This window comes from Lynx rufus, unplaced genomic scaffold (genome assembly GCF_022079265.1).
Source record: "Lynx rufus isolate CCGP_SWC_20201006 ecotype Redwood Valley unplaced genomic scaffold, mLynRuf1.p SCAF_20, whole genome shotgun sequence".
Taxonomy (NCBI): domain Eukaryota; kingdom Metazoa; phylum Chordata; class Mammalia; order Carnivora; family Felidae; genus Lynx; species Lynx rufus.
Window position 1 is genome coordinate 11,605,832 of NW_025814835.1, and position 20,810 is coordinate 11,626,641.

At 38.7% G+C, this 20,810-nt stretch overlaps 1 protein-coding gene across 2 annotated transcripts in view; it reads right to left on the bottom strand.

The window, feature by feature from the left end:
• Positions 1 to 816: 816 nt before the first annotated feature.
• Positions 817 to 20,810, bottom strand: part of CDH7 (cadherin 7) — a 105,858-nt gene continuing 85,864 nt past the window's right edge. For both annotated transcript variants that reach the window (XM_047086305.1, XM_047086306.1), the window contains 3 exons: positions 20,663 to 20,780; positions 17,342 to 17,593; positions 817 to 1,364 (listed from right to left, as the gene is read on the bottom strand). In XM_047086305.1, coding sequence (XP_046942261.1) covers positions 871 to 1,364; positions 17,342 to 17,593; positions 20,663 to 20,780 — 864 coding nt within the window. In that variant the 3' untranslated portion in view covers positions 817 to 870. The remainder of the gene's footprint in view (positions 1,365 to 17,341; positions 17,594 to 20,662; positions 20,781 to 20,810) is intronic.

The following is a 20,810-nucleotide window of genomic DNA, read 5'->3' on the forward strand; positions in this document are numbered from 1 at the left end:
CTATGAGGCAGTCAGATGGACCTGAATTTCGTGGAGATTGGAGCTCCAAAATAAATAGAACACCATGTATGAAATAAAAAAAAAAAAAAAAGAAAAGATAGTCTCCTGTATAAATCAGAAGAGATAATAAAAATCAATGAATAGACAGCAACTTTTTTTCATACCTCCACAAGCAGCTCAAAAGGAATGATTTACCTTTTTTTTTCTTATTTGGAACCCTTCGTAATTTATTTGCTAAACAACGGGTTATGTTGCCTGAAACCAAATTTTATCGGTTTGTATTGGAGGACCGGGGAGGATTTTCTAAGAATTTATATACTGCTAAATAAAATATATTTGCTAACCAGCAGCAGTAAACTTGCGCTGGATTCTGTAATCTAGCAAGCGAAAAGCATCACCTCAAATTATACTGGTCCCGAGTTTTGAGTCGCGAGAAGTTCTAGGACATTTCAATGGCACATCGTGTGTTGTTCTTCTCACTGGCAGTACCGTGAAGGTTTGAACAGGGCACGCTTGGGTCACGGACAACACAGGGCACTATTTGCTCATAGAGGTTAGGTGCTTTGCAGGTATCTGAGAGTTGCTATCTATTCACAAACCACTGAGCATTTCGTTTTATCAAAAAGCCTTCGAATGCTCAGAGTCTGTGGTCAGTGCAGTCCCTTGGGTAAGTCTAATGGAGATACACTTCACCAAGGCCAAAGCCCAAACAGTTAAAAATGGAGAAATATGTACAACCGTTCTCTCTAGTAGGTCGAGTTCTTGTTTTCTGTATGTAGTGGGTTTTGTTTTGTCTCGTTGTTTTGCCTTGCTTTGTTTTTGCTTTTATTTATTTTTTTCTCCAGTACATTTCAGATTAAGGTTCCGGGGCTATGAGTACAAACTCTCGGGGCCGGTGCCATACATATCTGCGAGTCGTTTAAAGCGAGGCCCCCAGTCACTTAGGTAGTCATAATTCTGATCAGAGTTCGAGCTGATGGAATCTAGGGAGCTGAGCGATTCAGCCACTGAGCCATTTCCTTCGAACGCGTACGTCTGCAAGGAGTCATAGGGGGGAGCACAGGGGTCCACATCAGCTTCTTTCAGCCTCTCCCAAATAAATTCTCGAAAGATGACGTTGTCTGGGATGCTTTTAAAAGTCGGTCGACTCAAGAACTGAATTTCTGGAGTCACATCCCTTCGGGTCTTGGTATCTCTGATGACATTGAGGTTCCTCAGTGCGGCCATGTCAAAAGCTTCTGTGTCTTCCTCTCCCCCACCTTCATCGTCGTATCTCACAATATTTTCTCGGATATCTCTCTCCTCATCGAAAATGAGAGGCTCTTTTTTCCGTCTTCTCATGGTGACGATGAGGAGGATCAACACTAAAACGAGACAGGAAAGGAGCAGGTTTCAGTAAATGGCCACCTGCCCCTTCATCATGGTGAAATCAGGCCTATGATCCCGACTTACAGATTTTCTGCTCTTTAAAGCGAAATGAGTTGGCCACCTACGTGCATGGGAATTCACAGCGGCAGACGTGCTAAAATTGCTAAAATGCGTTTAAAATAAGGACACTTTTGTACATCAAGAAACCCTTCTCCACACCTGTTCAGAATTGATGTCTCCCGCTTTAAGGCAACCTGCAAAATATTTGATAGAGCAAATTGAAGGGCCAGTTCAGGAGAACTATAATGATTTCAAAGCTATGCAACACAAAGGGATTTTTTTTTGAACTCCTTAATTGCTGGAAAGGCAAAATGACTTTCATAAATGTTTTAGGTCTAATTTAACAACAGCAATTTCAGAAGGAAATGGATTTTAGCATTTGGTCAGGTTCTTTGAAGAAATGCCTAGTACTTGTCTAAGAAACTCCGCTGTTAAATAAAATCCAGTATGTCAGACCATATATGAAGATTAAAAAAGCTTTTCTATAGTAAACTGAGTCTCACTTTCAGGAAGAAATACTGAACTTGGTCTTTATGCGTTAGACCTGGAAAGAGATTATAGCTTGTGAGGTTTTCAGCTTAGCCAAAAAGAGATCTATCAGAATAATTAATAAAGCACATGGTTATACTGGAAAGCAAAGGACAACAGATACACTGGCTGTTACTGGTTTTAAGCCACCTGAATATACTCCTTGTATTTTCAATAAGTACACGCTACTAAGAAAGATTCTGCTCTGCTCAGGCTATGAGTGACAGAATACTAGCTGAAATGGGAACATATCAGATTTCCTCGGTACTTGATTTAGTTAGAGTGAAAAAAAAAGTATTCTTGAATTTTGGAGTTCAAAATATATAAAGAATTATCTTAAATTACCTTTTTATTACATCAGCCATTTTTTTTTCTTGAAGATCTAAAAGGCCCAAAGTAACCATTACTCTCAGCCTATTTAAAAAAAGACATTTGAAATATTTATATTTACAATATCTTAAGAGGTCTTAGTTGGCATTAAGAATACATTTGAAAATAAAAAAGAATAAATAAAACCAAGAAGGACATCACTGTAATTCAGAGTGATTAAAAGCAATGACTAGGTGAGACCTAGTCCATCCTGTCTCAATCTGCTTAAACAAAGTTCTAAGCACTTACTTTTAAATAAGTCCTTTTCTGTTGTAACGTGCTGGCGTGGGCCTTGAGTAAAAGCCCAGCCTTTTCACATATTAGTTAGCTGGGTGATCTTGGGCAAGTACTCAAATTTACTGAGTCTAGCCACATGTGATAATTATAGGCAAGTGGTCCCAGGGTAGAGACTGGGAGGGGGCGGGGGGAGGAGGCAGGGGAGGGAATGTAAATAGAGTTAGCAGAATGCCAGGTACTTGTTTGTGTGCCAAAGTGAAGTTTTCATTGTTACCTTCTGGTCAACTAAGAACATCAACTCAAAATTTCTCCTCTGACCGAGGAGAAATAATGAAGTTAGGTACAAAGTAGAAGGTGCAGAAATCTATGGCAAGGCACGTGCACTAAAGATTAAATGAGAGACAGAAAAGGCAGTAGAGCGAAAAAGGAAGGTCTACAAACAAGGTCTATCGTTTGACCCTCAGAATAGCTCTCTGGGGCCTGTTATGTTCTTGTTTGACAGCTGTCTTAGGCATCTGAAACAACCTGCCTGTGGTCATGAAATAAATGCAGTAGGTAGGAATGATGTGTTCTCTAGTTCCATCAGCCTCAAAGCCGGTGCACTTTCTAGAACACTAGGAGCTTAGTACTTCCATAGACTGTAATTCACACACAAGCCAAGAGCTCAAGTGACCATTTGCTAGTTCCGAGAAAGACACACCAGTACCTTTTAACACATATGAGTAAATAACACTTTAGATTTATGTATAAATTTAGCTTCTGAAACTTTTTTACATAGTTCCCCTACACCCAAATATAGGTAGTTGAAACAGAAAGAAAGAGGGGCCATATCATATTACTGGACAAGTCAGATTAAGAGAGAGAATGGAAAGTGAGTATCCGAGAGAGCCATGATGGGGGGACAGGTGGAGGGAGGGACAGGAGAAATCTCTAAGACATGTCGGAAGGAAACTGAGGCAGAGCAAATATCCAACCTAATGCAGAGGATGGAAGAAATGGATGGGCATAAGAGTGAAAGAGGCTATGAAGAGGGTAAGAATTAGGTGATAATTAGATGCACTTTTAATTTAAATCAGTATTTAGGCAAAATATTTCAAAATTCTCAATTCTCTTCATATAATGAACCTTGTCATTTATATATATGGTATATGATAATGTTTTATGTTATATACATATGTTACATAGATTTATATGTTATATATAAAGAACATAAAACCACCATTTCTTATATTCTGCTGTAAATGTATTTTTTTTAAGTTTATTTATTTTGAGAGAGAAAGAGAGAGAGAAAACAGGCAAGTGGGAGTGGGGGAGGGATAGAGAAAGAGAAACCCAAGCAGGCTCTGTACTGTCAGCACAGAATCTAATGTGGGGCTCGAACTCACGGACTATGAGATCATGACCTGAGCTGAAGTCAGACGCCCAATCGACTGAGCCACACAGGCACCCCTGTAAATGTTATTTTGTTTTTTCTGCTGATAAACTTACTTTTGGATGCTCAAGTGTAGTGTTCAGTAAAAGTGAAACATGACAGAACCCACGGAATCTGTCAGCTCGTAGGTTCAGTACCTGTTAAGGATATTAGTATCTTATAGAGTTTATTTCATTTCTCAGTCTTGCCTCAAGCTGGGAAAAAAATGAAGTGTTTTAGAAGGTTAGAGAATTTAACATTTCAATGACTTAGGAGAATATTAATTTCTAACTACATGAGCACATATAAAAAATAAAATTTAACCTTTACGTAGAACAAGTATTAACTGCTCTTCAGGGTCTATGGAGATAATCCCTGCATTAAAAAGAATATTTTCTGCTTAAGTAAGCACAAGATTATATAGTTTAGGAGGTTTTCCTCATATGTCTTTTCTGTCATATGAAGGATACTTCTGAGTGGAGGCATAAAGGAAGATTTAGTCTAGACACGTGGAAGTTATAATGGGTCTGTGGCTCATGAATTTATATATGTTTAACCAATGTGCATTAACCATTTCTTGTAGGCATTAGGTAGGATGATATAATGTTGAGCACAGAAGTAGACACAATAAGTTTTCTCAAGGAACTTATAATTAAATGGGAAGACAGATCCATCAAATAATGAGACAACTAAATGTCAATGTAGAACTGGGATAATTATTGCAAAAGAGGGAAACATGATCTTTTCAAGATCCACAGTAGAAGAAACAGACCCATGCAAGGCAGATTTAAGTGAGGGTCACTGAAGGCTGGGGTTGGGGTGACGGTGGAGAGGTGATCTGGAAGGTTACTCTTGGTACAAGCGAGCAGTCAGCAAAGGTCGGAAGTCAACAAAGCTGTGGCGCAAAGAAAGGTGGAGATAACCAATGCGGTCTGAGGCTGGTATGGTATGATCATATTAGTTTTTCAAAAACAATATAATTCAGATTGGACTGAGGATAGGAAGAAGGGCAGCATAGGTGTTAGCAAACCAATTACAATGCTATTGCAGCAGCCAAAGCATACTATTAACTAAAATTTCTGGTTTCAGAATTCAGTTTTATAACATTCGACATCTTCTGAGTATCCCGGTACGTCGGCTGTGGTGCTGGTTATTGGCAAAATCCTGATAAGGGAGGATCCCTGCATCCAAGCAGCTCCAACCTGGTAGCTGTATCTTTACAAAGATACAGTATAAATCATAATGCAGTTCACTGTGAGAAAGTGCAGACACCCACCAGTGCAAAGAAGCATACATACGAGAACAGCACCATTCTCCCACATTGAAAGAAAGAAAAGGGAAGATGGAGAAAAATACGGAAGTGTAAAATACACAGCATCCTGTAAATTAGCAGGCTCCTATAGTCTCAACGTCACTGTGGTCTGTGCCAGATACATATCCATTTTCACTTAATCATCTTGGCAGCATTTCAGTGGAACCGGCCACGCTTCCTAGAGGTCAACCACAGCGTTACTGGCCCCTGTGGTTAAGAGGCCCCCTCTCTAATACACTTGCATCATCAAGTGTCTTGTTTTCTGAAAGACGGCAGACGCTTGAAAAGTCATCCAGATTAGCTCTTGAAACGCTTACAGTGTATTCTCAGCTACTGAGTTCAACACCTAGTGCTCATCCCCGAATCCCCTGCACGGGATGTTCTAAGCTTGCAAACACCAGAATTCTCAATATCCGGTTTTGGTCCCCAGAACCTGGCAGAACGCTGCTGATGTGGTACAAGTTCTACCACAGCTTGATAAGCCTACTTATATTAAAGGAAAACCATTTCCCTGAATGTATTTAGTTATTTTTTTAGCGTATTTCAAATTTTGAGCCAAGTTCATTTTAAAGCACCCAGTCATGCAAACTACCATCAAATCAGTTTTTTTCCATCTGAGACCTCGATGAAAGGTTCTTTTTGTAAATCAAAGTGGAAGTCTTCGTACCTGTTCGGCATCACTTTGTAAAGTTCAACCTGTTGTTTAGAGACTATCACCGAAGGTTAAAACCTAACTTACTTTTAATTCATTTTTTTTTTTTTTTACCGGGCAATTGATTTTCTACAACTGTAGTCCCTATACCGTCAGTGAGTTTATTTCCCCAGAGTTGTTATTTTAAACACAAAAAGCAATATTTGATAGTAAATATGCACTCAATAAGTCTTGTTAAATTAATAAAGTAGGGGTTGGAGAGAGATGCAAATGGATCTCGGCATTATGAAGTTCAGTATTTTGCATACAAATAACTATTATGCAATAGATTATACAGCAAAGTAACATATGCTAGGTAAATACGTATGGAAAGGGGTACTTTGCCCACGATGCTCAGAGAAGTCTCACAAAAGAGAAAACATGATTTAAGACTTGAAGGATAAGCCACCATCACTTAGAAACACTACTTTTTCTACGGATCTCTCTGAATCATCAGAATTTCTTATTAGTCAATAAAATTGTCTAAATCCTCACTTGGTAACACAGCAGCCACTAGCTGCCTGTGGCTTTGAGCATTTGAAGTTTGGCTGCTCCTATCTGAAACACGAATTGAGATGTGCTTTCGTGTAAAATGCACATGTGACACTCAAGACATTGTTAAAGTGAAAAAAAAACATTTTGGTAACACGTTAAAATTATATTAGTTTGTTAATAGCTCATTCAATTTGTTGTCAGCATTTATTTCAGGTGTTTCTTGTTATTTTTACTAATGAGGCTACTCCCTGAAAGTTTAAATTGATGTAGTTCACACTTGTGAACCATAACCTACGTCTTCGGACAAAATAAAGATTCAAAAATACTAGAAAAATCTTAATTGCATATGATCTTGACGTACGCTACTCTAAAATTTTATGGCCAAATGATGCATTGAACAGCAAAACAGCTATTGTACTACAATTATTACTGTGTCTATTAGGTGTAACTGGAAAATGACCTACTTTCAATGAAAAATCTGCTAGTATAATCTATATCCACATTCACTAATTTGTGAATGCTTATTCTATCCATGTGAGAGTAGAACTTAGCCCTTCGATAACTACTTTTTAACTCTTCACTGTCTTTTGATCCTCTTGATTTGCACCACTATTACTGAAAATCTGTTACATGTTCTCTATTTGGCACTAATTACGTTTCATGAATTTTCTTTTAATTTGGTGGCTTCAGATCAGAAACAACCATGACAGAGAAACATCTTAGTTCTTTTCAGCATCACTTCCAAGTTCCCACCACTTTTCCATGCCTGGAACTCCCCCAGAGCTCCATACTCCCACCACAAAAAAATAGGTCATTAAGTGACAGTTTGCTAATCAATGATTTATCTTCAATGACACTCAATTTTATTGACTTCTTTTTTTTTTTATAAAAGCAGCCTATTTCATATTTCCACATTCTTATATCCTAATTGCTCTGAAACCAGAGAAATCTGAATTTTTCTGTTATTCCCAAGACTAAGGTTACCAATGACCTTGACAGTTGCCCAATCCAGTGGGCACTAGTCAGCTCTATGTTTACATGGCATATCTATCATATTTGAAGTAGAACTTCAATGCAGAAACATGATATGGGTGAGTTTTTTGTTTTAATACAATGTTACAGAAATTCTTATAGTTAAAAAATTTTTTTTTACTCTCTCCTCTCAAATCATGGTTTGTTGGTAGCTGATCTTGTCTAGGGTAATACTTATGGTAAATCTTCCTCAAGTTCTGTACTTGGCTCTTTCCCTTTTCATCCAATACTCTTTCTACATGAGCTCAGTGAAACCCAAGAATTCGACTACTTTCTATATATGGCAATTGGTGAGTTCTCTGACATATTAACCTCCCGTCTGTCTCTCTAAATGAATCAGATCATATTCGTAAATGACCGCTTGTGATTTTTATTAATGAAAATGTATGGGTTGCTCTGACTATGGTAAAAACTTCTTATATGGCAATTATAATTTTTTAATGTTACCATCACTTAGCTTACACCTTTCTGTACAAATGTCTCTCTTCAGGTTTAGACCCATTTACTTTAATCTGTTTCACATTTTGTGCTCTTTTCTCAGAAAGATCCCCGAACCCCAAACTAGAAACTTCCAGGTCATCTTTGCCTTGAATTTCACTTCCTCCTTGTATTTACCTCTTGCTCATTCCACCACTGTAATGAACCAATTATTATATAGTGTAACTCCTGGAATGTACCTCAAATCCTGTCCCTAAATCCACATTTACACTGAATCCCTGCCCCTATTGACTGAATATGTGGGCTTATACAAAATATTTTACTTAGCCCTGCCTCAGTTTCCTCCTCTCCAAAATGGAGATAATAGAATCAACTCATAAAAATTATCTTATAGTAACACTACAAAGATTAAGTTTATAAAGTCTTAAAAATATATACAGTAAGCACAATAATAGGTGTTAAACTACTACCACAAAGTCTTATGCAACATAACGCCTATATCTCTGGGTCTTGCTAAAATTTGAGTCCTATAACTTGCACACTAAAAGCAAATTTTACTTGTACTCATGTGATTTTGCTAACTCCCTCTTTATTTAGTTATTTGCTATCTAAACTATTCTATTTATTGGATGGTAAAATAGAGACACCAGAATGATTCTCGAGAAGCTTAACATAAGTGGCAAAGACAGGAAAGTGAACAGGACGTGTTAAATACTATTCACAAATTCATCCCTAAAGGCATTTCCTTCTACCTTTGCTCTATGAGGCCCTGGGAATACACTGGATTAAAAGAAAGGTTAAGATCAGTACTCTCAAGGTGTTCTTAAATTTGAGCAAAGCAAATAAACAGATGTACCAATTGTGATAACTGATCTAAAAGAAATACACAGGTTTCATGACAAGGAATCGCAGGCGTTTGTATAGCTTGCCCGGGGCACCCCCTGCTCTGGCTTCAACTCTCGGGTCATGGTGCCCCAAGCATGGCACGCCCAGGGACCCCCCCCCAGCTCACATCTGCTCTAGCTTCAGCCATCCCACTAAGGCAGCCCCGACATGACGTGACCAAGGATCCCGTTTCCCAGAAAATCAAAAACTAAAGGAGTTCACCACCAGTAAAACAGACTTCCAAAGAAAGTTAAAATGTCTTCCTTACGGCATGCCTGAGTGGCTCAGTCAGTTAAGCATCCAATTCTTGATTTTGGCTCAGGTCACGATCTCACGGTTTGTGGGACTGAGCCCCATATTGGGCTGCTGACAGTGTGGAGCCTGCTTGGGATTCTCTCTCTCCTACTCTCTCTGCTGCTCCCTCACTCACACTCTCTTTCTCAAAATACGCATTAAAAGAAAGGAATTAAAAACAAATTTAAGTGGAAAAGGCCATAACTAAAAATTAGAAAATATATGAAAGAAAAAAAATCTCACCAATGAAGGCAAATAATACAGGTAGTGAATCAGCCACTTAAAAATCTAGTATGAAAATTAAAAAAAACAAAAGGACGTAAAATATGTTATCAGCAACATAAAATGTGTGTGTGTTGGGGGGGAGTACAAATGTACTTTTATTTTTATTATTTTTTAAAGTTTATTTGAAAGAAAGAGCGAGAGAGTGCATGAGCAGGGGAGGGGAAGAGAAAGAGGGAGAGAGAGAGAATCCCAAGGTTCCACACTGTCAGCACAAAGCCCGGTGAGGGACTCCATCCCACCAATCATGAGATCATGACCTGAGCTGAAATCAAGAGTTGGATGTTTCCCTGAGCCACCCAGGGCCCTCAAATGTCATACTTCTGGAATGCATTGGAAATTAAGCAACTATCAGCTTAAAATAGACTGCTATAACACCGGTGTATGTGAAACACATGGTAACCAAAACCAAACCTATAAAAGAACCTACTAAAACAAAAAACTACAACAGGGGTGCCTGGATGGCTCAGGCAGTTGAGCGTCCAACTTTGGCTCAGGTCGCGATCTCGTGGTTCGTGAGTTCGAGCCCCATGTCGGGCTTCCTGCTGTCGGCGCAAGCCCACTTAGTGCCTCTGTCCCCATCTCTCTCTGCCCCTCACTTGTTCATGTTCTCTCTCTCAAAATAACTAAACGTTAAAAAAAAAAAAGATTCTCTTTATCCCTCTCTGCCCCGCTCCCCACTCTCTCAAATAAATAGATAAAAAATAAAATAAAAATGGGTAGAAAACTTGAATAATTTTTTCAAATGACGACCTACACATAGCCAGCAGGCACACTAAAAGATGCTTAACATCACTAATCACCAGGAAAATGACATTCAAAACCATAATAAGATGACCTCACACCTGTCAGATTGGCAACTGTCAAAAAAAAATTGTTGGTAAGGATGTACAGAAAAACAAACAAACTTTATACACTGCGAGTGGGAGTGCAAACTGGTGCAGCCATTATGGAAAACAGTCTGGAGGTTCCTCAAAAAGCTAAAACCACCGTAAGATTGAGCAAATCCACTTCTGGGTCTTTATCCGAAGGAAATGAAAGCACCAATTCAAAGAGACACATGTTTTGAGGAACCTCCATATTGTAAGTGTTCTCTCACACAGGAAAAAAAAAAATACACACACACACACACACACACACAATGGAATGTTCAGCCATAAAAAGAATTACATCCTAAATGGAAACAGACTCGGTGGGAACAAAATGTTGGTTATGAGTGGGAAGTGACTGGGAGGTGGACAAAATAGGTGAATGAGACTAAGTGGTATAACCCTTCAGTTAGAAATTAAGGCATGGAAATGTACAGGGGATGCAGTCAATATTTTTGTAACAACTCTACGGTGATATACAGTAACTACATTTATCATGGGGTTCACTTCATAGAAACGTATCAAATCACTATAATGTACACTTTAATAGGCCACTGTAGGTCAAGTATACTTCAATTAAAAAAAAAAAAAAAGAATCTGGTTGTGAATGGCTCTTAATTGAATCAGTAGGTGAGGACAGTCCCCCCTGAGAAGGTAACACTGAGTCTGGACATAAAGGGGAGTGTGAGCCCAGCAGGTGAAGGGATTCAGGAAGAATTTCTCAGTAACAGGGTACCATGTTTGAAATGGATGGAAAGGCAGCTGTGCATCTCTTCCTACAGGCTGAGTGAAGGCTTAGCCTGATACCTTCAAGAGGCAAGCAGGTGTCAGAACATGTCTTGCTTTGTGGGCCATGAGAACCATTTGGGTTTTATGTAGGTACATTTGATGCTTCTGAAATGTTTCAGGCAAAGAAATAATTTATGTTTAAAAAAGTGAAATGATAGGAAAAATACAGGGGTACTAGTGCAGTCTGGTGATCAAAGGCAGATGTCATTGCAAGTGACATCTAAGCTAAGATCTAAGGGATGAGAAAATTCAACTTGTCATTTTGTCTGGATCTATGTGCTGTAGAATAAGAGATATATGCAGATGCTCAGTAATAGGAGGCTAGAATTTGAACTGGTACTTATGAACCCACTCTATTATTTATAGTCACAAAGAATAAATGAAGATTTATATGTGATAAAATCCCAGCATGTGACTGAGGTAAATTAGCTATCAACTATAGCATTTTTAACTAAAATTTGAACTGAATTTTAACAACAAATGCAGTATCCTTGAAATGTCTGCTGCAATATTTTCTCTGTCTTTAGACAGATTTGGAAAATCATATATTCGGATTTATTTTTTCTTGAGCCCTTATAGATCTTGGGATTACTACACTGAAAATAGAATTTAAATATTTTAAATGTGTGCCATATCCACTTTATAGAAAAAAATAGGCTGGATTTGGGAAAAAATGCCTTAAAATCATATCATCTAAGGAAATGGGAAAATCTGGGTCCAATGGAGATACTACTTACAGATAAAGACAAAACTAAATCAAACATTCTTTTCCACTAATGAGTACATTAAAATCGTCCATGGTCTAATTCGACAGGAGGGTATGGAATACCCTCTACATGTCATATCAGCATTTTATGAGATGCTACATATATAATGATCAAATAATGCTCAGCCCCTGCCTCTAAAAGCAGGAACCTACTCGAGGAGATAGACAAACTAATGAAACAGGTGAGTCAGCCTTGCAGGATGCTCTTGTATAAACAAGGTGCTATGGGGTATGCAGGAACAGTACCCAAAGCCGACTCCGATGCAAAAAAGGAGAATGGTGTTCCAGGCAGAAGGAGCAAGTCATTTAAGAGTAGGTAAGGCACGAGGAGTCTAAGAGCAGCTCCGCCATTTGGCTGAAGGTTGAACTGGGAGGGAGCAGTAAGGTCACAGAGTCTGTGATTTTTGTCTGTAGACAATTGGGAGCCATGGAAATTTTATTTTATGCTGGGCTGTGTCACAGTCACATTTGCTTTGCAAAACATTACTCTGCCTGGGATGTTGACAGATTGGCATCTGGTAGAGACTGGAATGACTGCCATAATCCAGAAGGGCGACGATGGGCCCTGGGCAAAATCAGGTGCAACATCAAGGCAGAAAATAGCATAGATTCAAGGATCAATAAAGTAAAATTCATATTTGGGGATACTGATTGGCTGTGGGGCATGGAAAAGAAAGAAAAGTAAAGGATGACTGATTCCCCTCAAAAAAACCATGGAAGTAGGGACTAAATTGGGAGGAGAGGTAGGGATATAGGAAAACTGTTCAGGATTTAATAATTCTGTTCGATTTCTAATGCCAGCAGTCCGTTAGAATAATGAATGTGCCCACCTAGAGTTTGCAAATCACCTGCACAAAAGAGACATTGTTTTCCATGTCTCAAGAAAGGGAAACATTTCATTATAACTCAAACCAAACTTCCCATTACTTCCCCAAAAGTATCACAGAGGCCTCTCCATTAAGTGTGCAAGTTAGGATGATTTCACTTGAGTCTCAAGACAGCGATAAAACTGGCCTAAGTAAAGTGAATATTGTGTGTACAAAGACAACTGGTATACTATACATTTAGGTGATAATGCAGTATCATCTCAAATTTATCACACGCAATTCTCGATGCGTTCTCTCAAGGTTGGAAGTAATTGGAAGATCCTGTAAATTAGACACTCAGAGGTAACCAAAGAAGCGATAAAGCTGCTGTGTAAAGCAGATCAAAGATTCTGCTAGCTCTAATTTGGCAGTACGTGGGCTGCGATACCCACAGATCTGTAGGCATTTCCCAGAGACACACAAGTCTTTCACACGGGAAAACACACAGGGAAACATACCTTATAAAGGACATTCAGAAGCCAGGCCCGCCTGTGTCTGAGTCCTGGCTCTGACACCTTATAACTTTGTGCATGTCTCCTCCAATTTACAGTTTTCTCATATAAAAAAGTGGGCATACGACTGCTTACTAACACCTGCCTAGGAAATGCGTGTTACGAGAATTAAATCGGACCATGCTTGTAAAGCACATAACTAATGGCTAGCTCTTAGTATGAGCTTATTGAATGCAATTCGTTTTTTACTATGCTTGCGTTTGTTTGAAAGGGGAACCATGTGCCATCGTAAATTGGCTACTTCAGTCCTTTATTATCAATAGGACTGCTGCATTAAGTACTTTTGATCATTATAGATTATGATGGGGCTCAGTCTTTTACATAGTGCTATCATATTGTTCTCCGCATTTTTTTTTTTTAGTTAGGTAATATTGTCACTTACAAAACTGGGAATATATTTTCCTGTTGAACAAAATCATGAGTGGCCAGAATCACAGGGGAGCAAGTACACTTCAGCACTTCGTACATCAGGAAGGAAAAGTGAAAAGACGCATGACAGCTGAATGTGAAGCTGCCCATCCTGGGCACACTGGAAGAACTTGAACTTGAATTCCATGTGGTAAGCAGTGTTTTCTACAAATGTCTTATTGCACTTGAGGCTGGGCCAGTCTAACAAATCCCAATTGTGGCTGAAGAGCAAAGAGCCAGAGGGGGTGTTATAGGACTTCAATTACTTGGACCTAATGGTCCAAATAGGGAAAAACAAAACTGAATATAGTAAATTCAGTGACAGTTTCAACGTGCAGGAAAATGGACAAGCTAACAAAGTAACTGTGCAGACTAATGAAGAAACTGGCTATAACAGTCTTTGGATAGATGGGCAATAATACTGAAACCCTATTTTATTTTTTTGTTTATTTTGGAAGAGTGAGCGAGCACACACAAGCAGGAAAGGAGCAGAGAAGGGGAGAGACAGAATTCTAAGCGGGCTCCGCTCTGTCAGCACAGAGCCTGACATGGGGCTCGGTCTCACGACCACCGTGAAATCATGACCTGAGCTGAAATCAAGTTGGATGCTTAGCCGACTGAGCCACCCAGGTGCCCCAAATCCATGTTTAAAACAACTGAAATTCTTTCTGTCTGCTCACTTCTCAAAATCCACTGAAGTAGTAAATGTCATTCATAAAAAGTTTTTTGAAGTGCTTTCAACCTGGTTGAAAAATAAGCACATATGTCAACAATTATGAGTTTATGATCAAAATGTGCAACAAAATTTTGGGGCAAAATATTTAGTCAGACATTAGAATACTAAAGGATCTTGCCATATATTGGTGAAATGTTTCTACTGGAAAATAACTGCATCTCGTTGATAACTTTCTCATGAACCTTGAATATGACCATAATCTCTCTCATTCAAGTTGTATCCAGTGGAAGGAAAGGAAGCTGCAGGCTCTAACTGTGGAGTCATGTCTTTCATTCAGAGAATTCCCATGCAAATAAGTCAGAAAGGGTGAGAACAAAGTGGGGATGGGAGAAGAGTCGGGAAAGATTTCACCCATGAAATTAAAAGGACACAGAGGTGAAGTCAACACAGCCAACTTCAGACAACATGACTTTCCAATTTTAAGAAAGGACTACATATGAACATTAAAAAAAATATATTTTCAAGGTGCAATTCCTTTGTAGATTAATCCAAAAATCAGTGACTGAGAAATGCCATAATCGCCATTGTTATATGAACTCCTGAAATCCTTGAACCTCATTGTACCTCACTCTCCCCCTCTGCAAAATGCAGGGGTTTGGGTTGGAATGGATTTCTGTGATGCCTTCCCGTAGGAGCATTCTGGAACCTTCAGGGCATCCCTTTCTCTCATATAAGTAGCTTTAATTTAAAACCTCACTGGACCACAACATCCCTAAACTGACCTAGATTCTCAAGGAGTTTTTCCCTATTTCCACCCTTTTACCTTTCTTTTTTTTCTTGCAATATTTATTCAGAAGCCTAAAAAGGTTGAACTATAAAACCTGGTATCGAGTGTCTAGGAATATGACTCATCTTACTTCTTGAGGTGGAAAGAATGTGTTACTTGTGCACTAGAAGCCATGATCCGTGCGAGGCTGGCTGTCCCATCCACACCACCCTCACCCCAAATAGTCACATTGACTTCGGTACATACTGTGTGAAAACCTAGAGTCTACGATTGAGGTGACAGAACCAAAAGAACATGCAAAGTCCCGATTATCTGCTTCTAAAGACTCAGGAAATAAGGCACAAAGAGACTCAGTGCTGAACAGAAATACCAGTTTTTGGACATGCTGATTACTGAGCCAAGTCCTTACCAAGACAAGAAAGCCAATGGTTTCAAAATGAATTGCAGTACAATAGGCTCTGTTTTGACTTGTGTTTTTATAGACTTGGAGAAACTTTAGAAAAAAAACAACAGTAAAACACCTTATCCTGAGAAGAGGTATTCCTAGTCTGGTATCTATTAAAGGAAAATGTTTAAATTTAACAAAAAAGTTCACTAAATTGTGAAGAAATCAACAAAAACCTATAAACTTACCCTAAGATATACGTATACACATACAAATACTCATATATATTATATGCAAAAATGAAATCTAATAATACTCCATTTCACTTACCAGTGACAACTAGGTAATGACAGCTAGGTAATGATTCTTAACTAATTAGAACCAAGCAACCTAAATTGCAAGGAATCCCTAAGTCCAAGGTAAAAGTATGTTCTAACAATGAAGCAGGCTTCATTAGACAGCCTTAAAAAAAGATAATTGACTGCTGGGTATGATTAAATTCTGGGAAATCCAATTTTATCTTATTCTTTTGAAGTCCGATGTAATCTAAATGGTGTGTGATAGACTAGCCAAGTTAAGTTCAAGAAGAGTCATCCACATACCATTTACCTTTGCAATGGTTCCATCTTTTTCAAAACCGAGGCTAGTCCTTTCAATTCTCATCAGGCTTTAACTGGGAATTGCCATGCCTAATGATTTTCTGAGACTTTCTGCCACCTGTGTGAAGTTATTTGGTTAGCTGAAGTTATCGAAAACGTAGTTTACATTTGTGTGAGATCATTGACAGTGTGTTAGTAACTAGGTCTTAACTTGGTTCATGGGTTGGGAACTTGCTTCACCAATTAACACTTAAAAGTTACTGAATGTCCACTATGTGGTAGGCACATGACTGTCTCGTTTAAGGTTGACAATAACCTTATGAGTCTAGTTCTACTATTTTCCCCTCATAGATTAAGAAGCCAGCTTTAGAAGAATTAATGTTCCTCTGGTGAAAAACCAGTGTATGTTGGGAGCAGTAATAAACACTAGGTTTACCTAACTCCATAAATCTTGTTTTTAAAGATTACACAATGACGACTCACATCGCCAAGTTCTGCTTCTGTAAAAATATATTATAAATGGGTTCACAAATTATATCAGACCCATTTACCTTAGAAAACACACAGCACGGTCTCAAACGCAATCATAAATGCTCATTGTCCTTGCTGTAGAAAGTTACACTGTGAAAGAGAGTGTAGCTACGGAAAAAAACCATTACCCAATGCCCATGTTGGCTAGCTCCCAATTTTTAAAAGCGTACTGCATAATCTCTTACAAAACTGTAATTCTAATACAAGTTGTAAATCTTATTTAACCATGTAATGAAATAATCCAGGAGAGTACAATTAAATATGTTAATTCTTGGGAAAACTGTAACTTTTGCACTGCTGGAATTACAATCTCTTTAACTTCGTGAATAATTATAAAATATTCCTTACATCTTTTCTGAAAAGAGGGGGCGTATAAAGCCATAACTTCTGAAGCAATCATCTTATCAAAACAACATAGAGAAGATTCTGGTCTAATAGACGACTCTGTAGGGTACTGTAAAACAACATGGTAAATTTGAAAAAAAAAATCAATTTTAAACAGTCCTGTATCTTCACTGCGATTTCAAAAAAGAGATTGGTACTTTTTTTTTTTCTGAGCTGTGTTTTAAATATACCATTGGAAAGCGTGACCAAAGGAACATGGGTTGCTCACTGAACAAAACACAATAGAGGGGAACATTTGTGTATGTTCTCAAAAAGGTACCCAAGGCCAAAGGAAAGAGAAGGGTCACGGTCCATGCAGGGTTGGTGTGACTGCTCTCGCAGAGGAAGCACTGGAAACTGTACCCACCCAGTAACGTCAAGACACAGGCGAGGATGGCAATCAGGGCTCCGGTGCTGAGGCCGGCAGGTAGGACGTAGGCCTCCGCGTTGCAGGTCTGGGCTACCCCGTCGGCATCACAGTCACAGACGCGGATGGTGAGGGTGTTCGTGCTGCTGAGGGAAGGCGAACCACTGTCCACGATGAAGATGGGCAGGTAGTACACAGACTGCTCCTGTCTCCGGAAGCCGTTTCTCCTGGTGAGAATGGAAGCCGTGTTGTCTAGGATAAAGAAAGCAAACGTGTAACCCCAGATTTCTGGCAGCCTCAGTCCTGCCAAACTGTATCCATATAAGGGGGAGGGTGGGAGGAAGGGTGAAATAGGTGAGGGGGTTTAAGCGGTACAAACTTCTGGAAGAAACACACACACGCGCGCACACACGCACACACACACACACACGATGTATGTGAGTTAAGTCCTTCTGTTTGGTGTCTTTAGACCGAGCACTATATATTACCCAATACTGGTTCATTCTAGTACAGTTTAATACATTTACCTCATGCTTTGGAGTTATGACCCAAGGAAACAGTGACAAAGTAAAACTGAACATGGAAATTTTTATTCATCACTTACTAACTGCAGCTTTGTGAAAATCCCATGTAGTCTACCCTCTTACTTCTCTTACGTTTCGAACCACACACTTACAAAGAGGATGATGCAAATGAACAGGGTTATCTTTGCAGAATCATGAGATGGCCCAAAAATCTCCACCTGTCTCAAACCCAATATAGAAACAATTAAAATAAGTCGATCCGGCTTTATCTAAGTATAGCTATCAGAGAGAAATGACACTGTAGATTTTAAAAATCCATATTGGTATATATCGTGACCCAGGCCCCATGTGTATAAACATTGTGTCAGTGATAAAATGGGTCATTTGTGTTTAACTTATATTCAATATTCTATTTCATCTAAACGTTTAAAGTAATTATGAAACTTTTAACAGTGATCAATAAGTCTGTATCACATAACTGTGATTTCTAGATCAGAAATATTTTTTCTTATCTGCTAGCGGTTTACCCAATTAACTTGTCTTCATTAACTGATTAGAGAATGTATGTGGTCCTTTAAACTTACAGCAATTAACACATAAAGGAAAATAGGATGCTAGTTTCATCGAGTGTACTTTAATATTGTATCTCCTTTCCAAGCTATCAAAAAGACATTTATCTAATGTTACCATAAAAGAATTAACAATGTTCTAATGAAAGAGCAAGCTGAAATCTATTCTCTCCAAATAGCACCAAACAGCAAGCTCACAGGAGACCAAAGAAATCATATAACCTGCAGTTACAAATATGGCAAGAGCAACTGTTTGGTTTTTGGATTCCATCCGGTAAGTTTTTATGTAAACGAATCTTCTGTTTTAAAACGTGAATTTGAGGTGTTCATTAAAAATCCACACATGTGGCTGAAGGATATTGTTTTCAGTATGTTTCTCTATACACTTAATAGTAACGCGACGTCTATTTCTTGGCCTCTCAACCACTCAGATACATGTATTCATGATGTGATACACAAAGTTGTTTCAGAGTTGCTTAACGGTAATCTAACATGCCTGGCATCAGAGAGCACACTTGTGCACGCGCACACGCACGGCGAATCAAGGAACACGTGCAAAAATGCCTAATACATGAGAAGGGAGTCCTGTGCTCAGGAAAGATATCGTAAGAATGGTGATGTTCTCTATGCAGTTCCTATGACGGAAGCCAACCTGAGAACTGATCTCCTAATTCTTACATGGTTCGTGCTGGACGCTCCGGACTTGACTTCGGGAAGTCTTTCAAGTGTGCGTTTATTGTCCAAAAGTCATGGCACTGCATGATGATGACACGTGGGGGAAATACTCTCTTCTTGGAAAGGTCATAAATTCCCCTCTCTGCATTTGTGCTGGGTGAATCCAAGTGCTGAGAACTGTCCCTTGCAACTATGATTAAGTCAGAGAGTTTGGGATTACCCACGTAGAGAATGTTCTTCCTTTTATGTTACAGAAGGGACAAGATAGTGTTCTCATTTAAGCAGAGGATGGACTCAGGAGAAATATTCTAAGACTGAAGTTTTGAGGTCAAACTTGGATTTTCTGCGCTAAACAGGATGGAGGCTTTAGGCAAAAAGCACTTATAATGCCCACCTTCTAAGTCATTTTAGATGAGCCACTGTTTGACTAGCAAATTGTTTCTACGTTTTGTTTTTTTGTTCCTGAAGCCTGATTCACACATTCAAGCTGAAAGAAATACATCTTCTGTACTGGTGGGGGAATACTCTTCTCGATATATCAGTTGCAAATACCCTTCTGTTAAAATAAATACCTTGAATGAAATCACCTGTGAATAAATTCAAAATTAGACAACAGAATGGTCTGCTTCCCTTAAAAGTTCTTATAATTGTCTATATGTTGTGTATATGTCTATAATTTTATATACATATATAATTGTCTATATAAGTTGTTTATATAAAATTATATATGCCTGTAAGTCTGTATATATTTATAAAATATAAATATTGTATATATATTTATTTATTTAAGCAAAATTAATGACACTTAGGGAACTGGTAAAAGTGTTCACCTCTGACGCAAAGAAATGAGATTGAGGATGACAAGAAATTCTTTTTTATATTTCCTTGCATGAGGAGTATATCTTTTAATTATCTGCATGGATTACTTTTATGTAAAAATGAAGGAATAACTGATGTTGCTATTGAAGGTGTTAGGTCAAAACTGATTTATGTTGAAATCAGATTGGAAATACCAATTATTTTCCTAACGTCTCAGTTATGCCTGTATAGGATAGCCTTATTGATACATTTAGCTGGCCCCTCAAATGTCTAGGAGTAAAGAGAAAGGTGGACCTGCCTTTTCCCTTATTTGGATTTTGGCTGGAAGTGATTTAACTAGCAGCTGCTTCTTAATGACAGCAAATCCACAGATAAAAATTACTTAAAAAAAAATTTAAGGGCAACGAGCCCCTTAAGAGTTTATTTGAGAGAGAGACACACAGCATGAGCGGGGAAAGGGCAGAGAGAGAGAGAATCCCAAGCAGGCCCTGTGCTATTGGGGCTCAAACTCACAAAACTGTGAGATCGTGATCTGAGTCGAATTCAAGAGTTGGATGCTTAACTGGCTGAGCCACCCAGGCACTCCACTCACTGCCCTTTAATTAATGTCCTTGTATGTGTCGCTATATGTGTATGTATATGTATTCCACAATCAGGATCCCTGAGCAAGAAAAAGTAGTTGTTTAGAGAGTTTGTACCTGCTGCCTCCACTGGTGACCATAATAATCCCTTACCTTTGTTATCTTTCAATGAAAAGTTGTGGTTATTTGTTGCATCAGTTGTTAAGCTGAAATAAAACTGGTGTCCATTGGATGGCTCATCTTTATCAACGGCACTGATCTTCTGGATAACCTAGGGACGGAGAAGTAAAACATGAAAATA